Source organism: Fusarium odoratissimum (genome assembly GCF_000260195.1).
Source record: "Fusarium odoratissimum NRRL 54006 unplaced genomic scaffold supercont1.7, whole genome shotgun sequence".
In the NCBI taxonomy this organism is placed as follows: Eukaryota; Fungi; Ascomycota; class Sordariomycetes; order Hypocreales; family Nectriaceae; genus Fusarium; species Fusarium odoratissimum.
The window spans coordinates 94,952-107,649 of NW_022158693.1; the positions used below are offsets into that span (position 1 = coordinate 94,952).

A 12,698-nucleotide genomic window follows, 5' to 3' on the forward strand; every position below is an offset into this window, starting at 1 on the left:
ACAGTGGTTGGATGGCATCAATGGTGAGAAGAGCAGAGCGACATCGGAGCTTATGTTACGTGATGAATAGAGGCTCTGGCGTGAGTTACACAAGATATTGGGATAGCTTTCCGGTCTCACTATCGTCGCGATCATCCTTGATGATCTCGCCGCGCATCTTGTCGCTCTCCCGCGCATTATCATACGACAAGGGTAGGGTAAAAAGCAGATCAGTCATATCACAATAGAAAAGGAAAACAGTGAATTGAACAAACATGGCTTATTGCATATGCGGCATGTTTCCAAAATAGACGCTCTGGGAAACGGAGCCCCGTCTGAAGGATCATCATCACATCTCGTAAAACAGAAACGGTCGTCCTGCAGTTTTGCAAAACCGTACGTTACGGGCGATGCGCTGAGTGCGACATTACATTTGCCGTTCAAGTTGGTGTGTGCATCGAGAATGGATCCCGTCGGTGAAAGGCAGAAACAATATAACGGTTGAGGCAAATAAGTCGGGATGCGACAGGACGGAAATGGAAGAAGCTATTTACTTGTTGGTGGTAGTATGTGACTAATGGGTGGCGATGAAAACTCTTGGTGTTGTTGCGCTTTTATTGCCTGACCTTTCACTTTCACTTGTTGGGGGATGGGAGTGAACGGTTGCAGAGCATATCGGTGGCGATGCGACTGTCAGCTTTCATTTAATCCTTTAGCTGTAACAGTAACCGCCTTGAGTTCAAATGGTGGGCATCGCATCATTGCAGGGGACTTTATGGTTGGTTGGGGATCAGGGTCCTCTGTATGTAAAGTGACTGATGGGGATAGCATCGATGAGTGGTTGCACACACTTCGAGCAAATTCACATGTGAAAATGCAAGCCACGGTGAGATCGCTAACGCTCGCGTACCCAACAACCTCCCAAAACTGTTAAGACGAACCACAAAACACCATGATTTTAGCTTCTGGAGGCGTTCCCATTGTTGGGTCTAGCATCTCTCGATATGGCTCTAGCGCTGTCACTCACAGCTCACCTCTCACCCTACAGTCATTCCATTAACAGTCAGAATAAGACAAGCTTCTTTGGGGAAAGAGGCGGTTTGCCTTAGTTGCCGTTAGATTCGGCAGTATTTGAGGCATTTGAGGATATTTATTTAAAAAGATGTGAGTGGAATTTCCCCACCTACCGACCGGTCTGTTAATATGGGCGGGACGTTCTGACTCTGGATGTGAAATTGAAGCTGATAACGGGGAGCAATTGGAGGCTTTTGGATACAACCCTGGAGGTGCAAAAAATTTTCTGGACCAATACAGAAATAGCATCCCAAGGAGAGGCTGAGAAGTGTGAGTGGGCGATCTGGTCTGTGCATGGCCCGTTATCTCTTTGGTGTCGGACGCGATCTTGGACGCTAAACCCCTTCGGTGCAGGTCTTATCCACGTCCTCGCTTCGCCCTTGGAGCCTCGATCTGGGATTGACTCTTTTTAATCTCGCTCATTTCAGTTTTTCGTAACGGTAGGATAAACAAGCTCAACACTACTGTGCGTAGTACGTGGGGGATCTGTGACATTTTTCATATTGGCATCCCGCCCAAAGCGCCAGACAGTTCCGTGGAGAAATAATAGGGAGGAAAACTCTTGTAGCCAATACCAGTGCGAGGCTGTCTTCCGCCCTCCGTGTGTTCTGTCAAATCATGACAGGAAGCTTTGACATGCTAGTCTTATTGACTAAGCCGTGCATGTCGGATGTAGTCTCGTCTGGGGATGGTGTAATCTGCATTGCAGCAAAAAAAGACAGCCGCCATCGTCTGGAAACTATTGAAGCGGGAAAGAAGCGGTCTTGACTCTCTGACTTCGAGTCTGTCTTCTTGTTCATGACAACCTGAATCATGCGATCAGTTGTCTGGTGAAGAGACACGACCGTGTTCAGACTGTCATCTTGGAGAGTGCCAGACGCAAAAAAGAGAAGAGGCTCTAGCTTTTTATGGCTGAGACCCACATACGCGAACGAACAATCTGGAGGCTCTCCAAGTGTGTCAGCCACGAGCGTTGGGTTTTGCTTTTGCTTTGTCTTGGAGATTTCCCGCCCTTTGACTTCGCAGGTTCATTTGGGGATGAGGATCAGTGGGCGACAAGCATCGTGAGACGTTTGGACCTGGGGTTTGTCCGTCGTCCACTGAAATAACAGCGGGTATGGGCACGGATGATACTGTATCACAGCATGGTTATTGACATGGATTAGCATCTGGGCAAATGGCATGCCATGGAGCTTCAGGTCCTGTTTTGTAGATCTTAGTAATTGGTCCAAGGACCAGTGTTGCAGTTGCACCGGAAAAGTCTGGGGGAGGCTCCCGGCTGAGACTTTGTTAGTATCTCGAGATGTTGTGTATGTGTTGGTTGGGAGCATTATTTTTTTCCAAGACAGAAAAGAGAAGGAAAAAGAAAAAAAGAGTGTGTGGTGAGACAATGAAAGAATGAGCGCGTGGTTTCTGTGACGACATACGTCATTGACGACAAAGATGTCACGAGTTACCATGCACTGCGTTTGTTGACCTGGCGGACGTTGTGCTCCCCTCTATCAAATGAAATCCTGGTAAGCGAATTGGCTTGGCTTCTTCTTTTTGGCTTTCGTTCAATATGCACGGAATTTCCAATGGTACTGCACCTGAAAGAAGCTTCGAATCAGTGCCCTCGCTAACGTGCTACAGGGCATAGAGCTCTTCTGGACGTGCCCCGTGCTCTGGTTCAACAAGGGGCTCTGCCTTGGAAATACACAATTCAGTGATACAGTGCAAGGAGGCTCAGACTCAAGGTTGCGGTGCAAGCCATGAACTCACTCGTGTGGCACATACATGGAAATGCGAGCCTCATAATGTCGGTGAAGCTTTTATTCTTTGAAGGATTGACCATGTCGTATTGAGCCATCGAGATTGACGATTTTCTGTTAAATCCATCTACCGAGAGCTAACGCTCCTGCAATGGTAGTTCAGAGAGTCGGGCCCTGATTCATTGCCCTGAACGGCGCGTCCGGATGACACGGAGCGGACGATACGGAGGAGCGAGTCTGGACATGGGGGCAGGGAGTATTTTGGATCGTGAGGCACGCACGCAAGCAATTGGGGAAAGGCGCGAGAAGCTGAAGCTCTAGGCTCACTGTGTGTCACCGACTCGACTCCACCTCTCAGTTTGATGAGGTGAGGATGATTGATAGCTTTGGCACTTTTTTGTCCACATTATTTTTCTGGTCCAAAGCTGTTTCTGTTCCCCACGTCTCGCTTCGCTTGCTTCACCTCGTTCCTCCAGACCATGCTCTACATATCTAGCTTTCTTGATAATTCGTCATCGTGGATTAGTTGCTGATATCATCATCTTGTCTACCTCACCATTGAAGCAGTCAGCTTGGAAGTTTAACTGGGATGCACACTCCTCCCCACGAACTTTCAGAGACATTTCTGTTTTCCCCACCTCGTCCCAAGAATGCTCAGTTCACTTGGCGTGCGCCACGGAGACCTCTCATTCGATGATCTGACCCGGCCTTGGGAACAACTTTGGGGAGAGTGGCCTGTTTCTGTTTCTGTTTGACTTCCTAGGTTCACTTTTTCTGAATCCTCACCATGACGACCTGTTTATTGTCTCTGTGAATCTGTATAGACTTGACTTTCCCCGTTTCCTTTTTTGAATCTTTCTTCTTTTTCTTTCTTTTCTGTTTTCAGCTTGTAAATCATTCATTGGTGCTTCAAAAAAGCCATCTAGTCATTCATTCACTACTACATTCATTCATTTTTTTACTGCTTACAACTCTCTTTTGACTGTTTTCTATTTTGCTTGAATTATTCAGCCATTCATAACACCACTCGCTACTCCATAAACTACACACACTAAAACCTTCCGGCGCATCCTCAAACCGAAGCAGGCCAAACCAAGAGAGCCCCCCATCTGCTTGCTGCTCTAACGTTAACTTGATACCCATGCCCCGGTAGCGGTAGCATTGGATCTCCGCTTCGACTGTCGCCATCCTAGCAGTTTCGTTTTTTTTATCTGTCGATTCGCGTTTTGATACGACACCTATCTGCGCTACCGGAACTGCCTTGCTCAGATCATATCCACTCTCTCTTCAATCAGGTTCAGTGCAAATCATTTCTCACCAGAAACCTCATATCATCTCATTTTCCTTAAACAATTGTCTGTCATATGCTTTCATCGGCTTCCACGTTTCAATTGCCGATATTTCCCAACCCATCCCACGCTCAGGTTTCGCCTCTCACTTCTCCTTTGTCCCCCGCCGCCGCCATCTGACGTTTTCCTGCAAAGCATCCTTACACATCCGGTAACCATCAGCATCCGGTAACATCATTCATCTACAAACGTACATGCATAAGACAAAAAACCACACACTGATTATCAAATCGTCAATCTTTCTCTTCTTCTTTATTAGTCTTTCTTTCTATTTTCTTATATTATTGCCCGTCAAGCCCAGTTGTAAATCTTCAGCAAATCGGCAGACGCCAATCTCCGCCATCCCAACTCAAAAAACACCGCGAATCTACACACACAAATCCACAACACCAAGTCTTGATCTGGTTTGGTTGGGGGTCTTTTTTTGCCGCCGCCTCTGATAATCTTGGTGATTACTTCAATTCACGCATTTTGAGGGAATATCAAAAGCCTCTTCCTGTCGGATTGAACTGTAGCTTCATTTCATCAAAGCATCCTTCTTCTGCTTCTCTCCACTACTCCATACTCGAACTCGAGTTCTATCCACATCGATCCTACCCCCCAGAGAAAGCACAGCACAGAATTGTGGTCGTCCCCGACTTGAACTCCACCGCATGGAGAGAGTCTATCTATTGGATACTACACAGAATCAATAATACAATACAACAGAAGACACAAGAAGAGTACGGATAAGATTACTGTAACAGAACAGATATCTCGTAAGTGCACAACAGCCAGTACAGACAGACAGACAGAAGATGATGCCACCCCCTCCCTCTATCATAAACCCTACCATCCACTCCCTAACCCATCCCCCATCCCATCTGTGGCTCTGCCCATCCCAACCAAAAACTCGTTAGCCCACCCCTGGCCTGCAACTCAAATCCTGCCCACTGCTCATCCCTGCCCATTAACACCCACCACCATCCCAAAGAAACCACCACCAGACGGCCCATGCCTACGCGGCTCTCAACCTTGTAGCTCGCTAGCCTCTAGTCCCATGCCGCTCAGGCCGGGCCCCGGTGCTGCCCTCACACCTCTGGACAGGGCCAAGGCAGCGTAGAAAAGAGTTTTGTACCTTGGTTTTTTAATTGGGACCTGGGTGGGCTTGGCTTGACTTGACTTGACCTTGGGGTGTTCAATTCGCCTGCAGCGCAAGACTCAAAACCACCTGCTCCCCGCAGCACTCTTATCCTCGATTCCCTTCAGCATCTCCACCAGCTCTGATTGCTGTCGACGAGTTTATGACCACCGACTGACTGACTTTACTTCAACAGACTTCCTTCTCAAGTCTTTGTTATCAGCAGCCTCTTTTCATTGTATTTTGTTTTACTGTTTGGTCATTGATTGATTTTGTCTTTGTTGGTTTCTTGTTTCATGTCGCCATCGTCCTCATCCTCATCGCCATCATCGTCTCGACGAGCCTCCTAATCCGACGACTCTTCTCGCTCACGTTCAACGGATCCATCTGCTGTATCACTTCACTGTGATACCCTCAACCCAACCACCGTCAATTGCTGAACTGTACCATTCGTGGAAATCTATCTGCTCTGTTGCTGGAATATTGCCAGAGCATTTGTTTTTCTCGAGCTGTATCGTTTGCCTGCCTATTTTTTGTTGGGGTGCGCATTGATAATTTCATCGTGTAAGTAGTGCACTGCACCTTATCGTCCACTGAAAACCACCATCACTGCACTCACTGCACTCCCCTGTGGATGCACCTGGACCTCAGCACAGCACCGTCCTTTTGTTTCACTCGTCCTCTTATTGTCATCCATCGCAACAATCGTCAAACAATTAAAAACAATCGTCATTCTTCATTCTTCATTTTTCATCAATAGCCTGTGAAAGCCTTGTTACTACCAATTGTCCCCCATCAGCTCTATCTTTTCCCCCATTTCTTCGTCTAATTATGCATCGCCACAAAAATTCCTTGTTTCTTAACCATGCTAATCAGTGCCTTCCCCATTATTAGACCTGATCTCGATCACCTTCTGCGCCTGCCTTGATCTTCATCGCATACGCTAAGAGAAAGAGAAAAGAAAAAACCACTTCTCGCTGTAGCGCATTCCGCGCAACTGCCCTTGAATCTCTCCATCACGAGAAGAGAGCTTCTCATCTCGAAAACCTCATTTATCCACCTGGGTTACTTCTTTTACTTTATCCTCCACGTGGTGAAGCGAAGTTCCTGGCAAACGGCTTCCACGGAATAACCTCCTCCTCTCTTCCCCCCTTCTTCTCCCTCTAATCACCACACAACCCACCTTGGGAATGCCTTACACGCCGCCCTCACATCGATCTCCCGCTTCGTCAGCCTCCGCATCGCCTGTAGCGAGTCGGCGGTCGTCGCTACAATCGAGCCCGAGACCTAGTCTACCCCGATCTGCTTCTTATCTTACAAAGCATCGACGAACACCTTCAGCTTCAGCCCTTAGCGATGGATCAACAGGGACGCTGACACCGCAGGGAACATCGGAGGATCTTAAGAGCATGGGCACAGCTGTTCCTTCAAGCGTGAGACAATCACCACCACCCGTCACAGACGAACGCACAATGCCCATGGGTGCCATCATCTCGCCACCTGATTCTGCTTCCTCCGGTAGCGACGACGAGGAGCAAGAACCACAAATTCGAGGTCGAAAGCTTGACAAGGCTCTGCGGGACGCTGTCAGCCAGATCCCCATGCAACGTTCATCATCTCCCCCACGATCACAATTGCAGCATCAAGACAGCACAGAACATCTTCAGCTCCGCCGCAAGGATGGTGTGCATCTCAGCTTCAGCACAAGCGCACTAGGTGATCTCGCAAAGGGCCGTAAGATGGGACACGTTCGATCAGCCACCGAGCCAAACGCTGGCCTCTCCAAGTCAAACGACAACTCGATATCAGTATCAGAGGAGGAGTCTGACGAGGACCTGCTTAAGAAGCCTCAAATGGTGCGAAAGAAGTCTGGTGAGCTAGTCCGACCTGCCCTCCGTCCTTCTTCTCGACGACGTCCCTCAAGCATGCCCGGTACCCCCATCTTCTCCAAGGCTGTTCACTTTGATTCACACCTCGAGCACGTCCGACACTTCTTGCAAGTGGACCGACCTCTGGCTGTGAGTGCTGGATCTTCGCCAATCGACAGCTACGAGAGTGATACCGAGTATCCCTTCCCTGGCAATGGCAAGCAGACTGCCCGCACCCCTCCTTTTGAGTGGGAGATCCTTACCACAAACTTCCCTCACGACTCAGCCGCACGTAAGTCGTTGCCCGTTCGACTGGAAAAGGTTTGGCTCTCGGCCGACCAAAAGACCCTTCTGGGCTCTGTGGCAGTCGCCAACATTGCCTTCTCCAAGGCCGTTACCTGCCGTTTCACTCTGGATTACTGGAAGACCACCTCGGAGGTTGCCGCTGACTACAGCCACGAGATCCGCCCTCGGGAAACACCGCTGGGTCATGATCGCTTTACCTTTTCCATCAAGCTTGCTGACACGGCCAACCTCGAGTCAAAGACACTCTTCCTCTGCATCCGCTATGCCGTCAACGGACAGGAGTACTGGGACAACAACAGCAGCTCTAACTTCCAGGTCGACTTCCGAAAGAAGCATCTGCCCATGAACGGGAAGAACAACTTCCAGGGCGCCTCTTCCCGACCCGCTAATGGCCTTCCCCGGAGTAGCCGACGCACCAACAGCGCCAATGTCCCCCGACCCAAGTCGATGCCTGCTGGCTTCGGTGACTTTGGTGACGATGCTAAGCTCAACTTTGACCAGCCTATCCACGAGTATCTCGGCGAGTCTGAGAACAGCACTGGCGGCCTCCGTCTCAAGTCCAAGTCGGCTGGCAACCTTGCTAGCGATAACCTCTCCAAGGATTTTGGCTCGCCTAGCGGACTTGCCTTCTCCAACCGTTATGACTTTGGTGCTTCCTTGAGTGCTGCTGTCCAGGCCGCGAAGGACAAGGAGGCCTCTCAGGATAAGGATGGACTTTATATGAAGGCCAACGTCCGGACTCCCAAGCCCACCCTCACTGTCCCTGAGCCTGCCACCAACGCTAAGAGCCAGTCTACCACTGGAGCTACCTCTCCCAACTCGACCATCTCCAGCTCTTCGTATGAAGAGTTGGTCAACAAGTACTGCTTTGTACGTGCCCCCGAAGTTCGCCCTGCTTCACCCATCGCTTCTGGTGCCCGTCGCCCATCCCTGATTCACCAGAATCTCAGCATCAGTCTCCAAGGCCTACGGGATGGCACGGCGACACAGAAGCAAAATGAAAGAGTCGGTTACTAACAGTTGTTCGTGTTGCAGTTTGGATCAAAACAGTCGAGTCCTAACATGAAGGACGGTACACTCAGCGGTGCCCGCTTCGACGGTGCTGCCGGCGGAAATCACCATCGCCGCAGCTATACCACCTCACTTGGAAGCCCGAACGGAAATGCCCATCACGCCGGACCTGCAGCTCACCATACCCTTCAGTTGCACGGCGCCTTGAGCCCTCCTTCCGGTGCTTCAACACCACAGGATGCGTTCCGTGCCAACAGTACTTCGCCTTCACCGAGACCTTCAGCCACGGCTAGGTCGGCTTCACCCGCCTTCGTGTCGTTTGATGCTACACCATCCAACGATCTGTCGTACCATGTCCAGCAACAAATGATGGATCGGTTTCCCTGGTCTGATGGACATGCTGCTACGGCGATCCGAGGATAGAATCGTACCGGCGACCGTGGAATTAGGTTGGACTGTTAACATCCACCGGCAACACAGCATCAAGAGCAACCCAAGATTGCATTACTATCTTGATATCTAATAACCCTTCAACACTTATGGGACAAGACAACATCATGTTTGTCGCCCAACATCACTACTCTACCCCGGCTGTTTGATCCGAAACAGCACAGCCCTTTGACATACAGTCGCTGGGAATGCTTCTACGGCTGACGGCCACAATTGTTTGGCGTTTACGGTAATGGACTTGTGCTAGCCTGGCATGGCGAGCCGGGCATCCGCATCGGAGTTTGGGAGCCATGTTTACCTGCGAGTCCTGATTTCCTCGTTTGCTCTCGCGGAATATCACCCGCTTCTGTTTTACTCTTGTTTTTTAATCGGAATTTTCTGGCCATCATCACCGCTTCACCCCGACGCTTGCTTCTCGCCGTTGAACGGACAGAGACATTCTTTAATGCGGGTTTTGCGTGTGATGTGACAGACCATTGTGTTTTATCTTGACGTCTGCGGATAGTTGAGCGAAGCCTGGTTTTACGCGTGTCACGAATGTCTCCCGAGGCGTATGCCTAAACGATGACTTGATTGAATGCGAAGACTGTAATGGCGAATGGACAGGACAATTGGGAATGGATTCAAAAAAGTTTGCCTTCCGATGAATGCAATGCAATACGAAGGATTGTGTTTGGAAGGGAGGAAAGGAGTTGGGTCAGAACAGATATACATTATACTATACACTACAAAGCTGCCAGAATGCGATGCAGGTACAGCTCAAGAGAATCATTTGCACCTCTGACTTTTATCCCATGTTTGTGATGTGATTGTTGTGATTGACTGTAGCGATGAAGGGCTGGAGGTTTGATGAGGGGATCGTCAATGGGCTTATTGTTATTTACTTCCATGACGAGATTGAAGTGGTCAATACATAGTAATAGCTAATTTTAACTTCTTCTGACATGACGGTAAACTTGAATTGAGTCTCTCTTCGTACCTTATTCCGGAGAAATTGTTTGGCGAGCATCCAAGCCACGCACCGTAAGCTCGACAAGGCTCCTTGATTGGCCGGCTCGCCAACAAACAGTTCCGTCCTTTGTTCAGCCTTACAGGCAATGCCCTGGCCGTAAGCAAACACCCCCAAATCAGAATGAACCAGTGGGCCGCAGAGTCATCAGTGCATTGTATTGTTCTCTTCCTTCTGTCAGATGCTTTGAAGTGATTGGTCGGGTCGCCAAACATGGTTCTGGTATACTCAATTCAGAGCAGTGAAGCAGGGTCGTGATGCGTTTCATGGAGTCTGAGCCTCTTTGATGATGAGTGATTGGCGACACGATGTGTTGATCAGTGTTCTGGGGTTGAGCAGTGGGAGGATATAAGAGCGTGAGTTGATCGCTGGGAAAGAGGAGGAGTATCATTCCTCTCATACAGTCTTGTACAATCTTCTATTTTTGTTGGTTCTACTAGTTCGCAATGAGGCTTTCGAAGAGTCTTGGTCTGGCGTTTGGGTCGTTGGTGGCGGCTCAAGAGTGGGTGGCTGCGCCAAAGGGTCTAGAAGTCGTGTCGTCCAAGTTGTTCAATGGCGCTGAGATTTCGTACAAGAAGGTAAAGCCTCAAGCCTTTCAACGGCCTCAGAAGATGGAGTGACTAATAATTAAACAGACTTATGTTTGTGAGACTACCGAGGGTGTCAATGCTTACAGCGGCTATGTCTCGCTTCCTAAGAGTCTACTCCCTGACTTTCAGCATTGGGATGAGAAGCAGAAAGCCCATCTCTTCTTCTGGTACTTCGGTACGACGCCCTACTCAATACCATATAGTTTATATACTGATAGACCACAGAGGCCCGAAACAACCCATCCACAGCCCCAACATCAATCTACATAGGCGGCGGCCCCGGCTCATCCTCCTTCGACAACACAAACGGCTTTCCCTGCTCCGTAAACGCCGACTCCAACTCAACGACCCTCAATGACATATCATGGAACAGGCACGTCAACATGCTGTACATCGACCAACCGCTGGGAACGGGTTTCTCGTACGTCGATCTCGTGAATGGGACGTTTGATACTCTCACGCAGACGTTTACACCGGTGAAAGGGGAAGAGGTGCCCAAGACGAATGGGACGTTTTTGCAGGCGACTTTTGACTCGGGGGAGTTGGAGACTGTGCCGAAGACGACGATGAGTGGTGCTAGGACGATGTGGGCTTTTGCGCAGGTTTGGTTCAACGAGTATGTTTGCCTGTCGAGTTGTGTTGGAGTGTTGCTAACGGGTTAGGTTTCCGGAGTGGCAGACTAAGAATGATGAGATATCCCTCTGGACATCATCTGTAAGTCGCCTTCTCAACCTCAGGTTCTTAAACTAATATCTCCAGTACGGCGGCTTCTACGGTCCCAACTACTTCTCCTACTTCCAAGATCAAAACACCCTCATCTCCAACTCCAAACCAACCTTTGCAAACGCCACGATTCTTAACCTCGCGACTCTGGGTCTTCAAGAACCTGGTATCGACGCACGAGCTATGGCGAAGGGGTACGCTGATTACGGTCATCATAATAACTACGGTCTTCAATTCTTCGACGATGAGACGTACAAGGGTATGCTCCAGAAGATTGAGGAACCGGGGACGGGCTGTTATGCGTTGACAGATAAGTGTCGCGCTCTCGTGGCGGAGGGCGATCCTGAAAGGTTTGGGAATAACAAGACTGTGAATGAAGCTTGTCTTGCGGCGACGAATCTGTGCTTTTTTGGGATCCAGGGGACTTATCAGGCTACCTCCGATGTATGTACTCCTCTCCCCCATCATTTTCTACGACACATACTGACTTGAAGCAGCGATCGCCTTTTGACATCACGCACTCCAACACCACGCTCTTCCCAAAGCCTTACATTGAGAACTTCTTCAACCAACCGTGGGTCCAGCGTGATCTCGGAGTTCCGCTTAACTTTACCACTGGATTCAATAACATTGGGAAAGTGTGGTTGGGCCAGACGGGAGATATCATGATTGGGAGTCTTCATGCCGTGGAGAGGGTTGTTGAGCGGGGTGTTAACGTTGCGTTGATCTACGCTGATCGCGACTATCGCTGCCCTTGTAAGTTTTCACAGAACGTTCTTCTGGGGTGATTGCTAATTGGTAAAGGGTACGGTGGTGAGAACATCAGTCTTTCACTGAACTTCTCCTCTGCTGAAGAGTTCCGCTCCGCTGGATACACGCCCATCAAGACGAATTGCTCTTACACAGCTGGTTTCGTTCGCGAGCATGGAAATCTATCGTTTTCTCGAATTTTCGAATCTGGACATGGAGTAGCAGGTTACCAACCTCAGGCGTTGTCTATGATTTTCAACAGAGTCATGTCGAGGAGGGATTTGGCCACTGGGGAGGTTGATCTGAGGAAGCATACGGGGTACAAGACCAAGGGACGAAAGAATGTGAGGAGTGTGAGGAACAAGGTTCCCGAGTCGCCGGTAAACACGTGCTTTGTTAGAGATGCGCCGTTGAGCTGTACGGATGAGCAGTTGATGGCGTTGGCGGTGGGTAAGGCCAAGGTTGAGAATTGGGTTGTTGTTGAGCCGAAGGGGGAGAAGCCTAAGGCGATGAAGGTTGAGAGAAAGGGACGCTTTGTTTGAGGTAAGGGGATTGGATTGACATGCTTGGATTTCTAATTGACTGGGATAGGCATAGATTCACTTCGCTTCTATTAACTGTTGTTTATATAGAGATTTATTGACTTACACTGATTGACTGAAATGAACTGGGCTGCATGAAAGTGGATCAAAATAGCTGACGTCACATGCCAACTCAG

At 49.3% G+C, this 12,698-nt stretch overlaps 2 protein-coding genes across 8 annotated transcripts; both read left to right on the plus strand.

Annotated features, from left to right (window-relative positions):
- The first annotated feature begins 1,065 nt into the window (after positions 1-1,065).
- On the plus strand, positions 1,066-9,703 carry FOIG_05298 (uncharacterized protein). 7 transcript variants are annotated; one of them, XM_031203852.1, is made up of 5 exons: positions 1,161-2,633; positions 2,686-4,911; positions 5,470-5,837; positions 6,168-8,317; positions 8,483-9,703. In XM_031203852.1, the coding sequence occupies exons 4-5, from the start codon at positions 6,464-6,466 to the stop codon at positions 8,879-8,881; spliced, it is 2,253 nt and encodes a 750-aa protein (XP_031065681.1). In that variant the 5' UTR covers positions 1,161-2,633; positions 2,686-4,911; positions 5,470-5,837; positions 6,168-6,463; the 3' UTR covers positions 8,882-9,703. The 7 variants fall into 7 exon arrangements, with proteins under 7 accessions (XP_031065680.1, XP_031065678.1, XP_031065682.1 ...); XM_031203851.1 differs by having other exon boundaries at positions 1,066-2,633; positions 5,470-8,317; XM_031203850.1 differs by having other exon boundaries at positions 2,686-5,837.
- Positions 9,704-9,957: 254 nt separating this feature from the next.
- FOIG_05299 (uncharacterized protein) lies at positions 9,958-12,641 on the plus strand. The gene is made up of 7 exons (XM_031203856.1): positions 9,958-10,495; positions 10,553-10,682; positions 10,733-11,123; positions 11,170-11,221; positions 11,267-11,674; positions 11,728-11,986; positions 12,035-12,641. The coding sequence occupies exons 1-7, from the start codon at positions 10,364-10,366 to the stop codon at positions 12,520-12,522; spliced, it is 1,860 nt and encodes a 619-aa protein (XP_031065685.1). The 5' UTR covers positions 9,958-10,363; the 3' UTR covers positions 12,523-12,641.
- Positions 12,642-12,698: the final 57 nt, after the last annotated feature.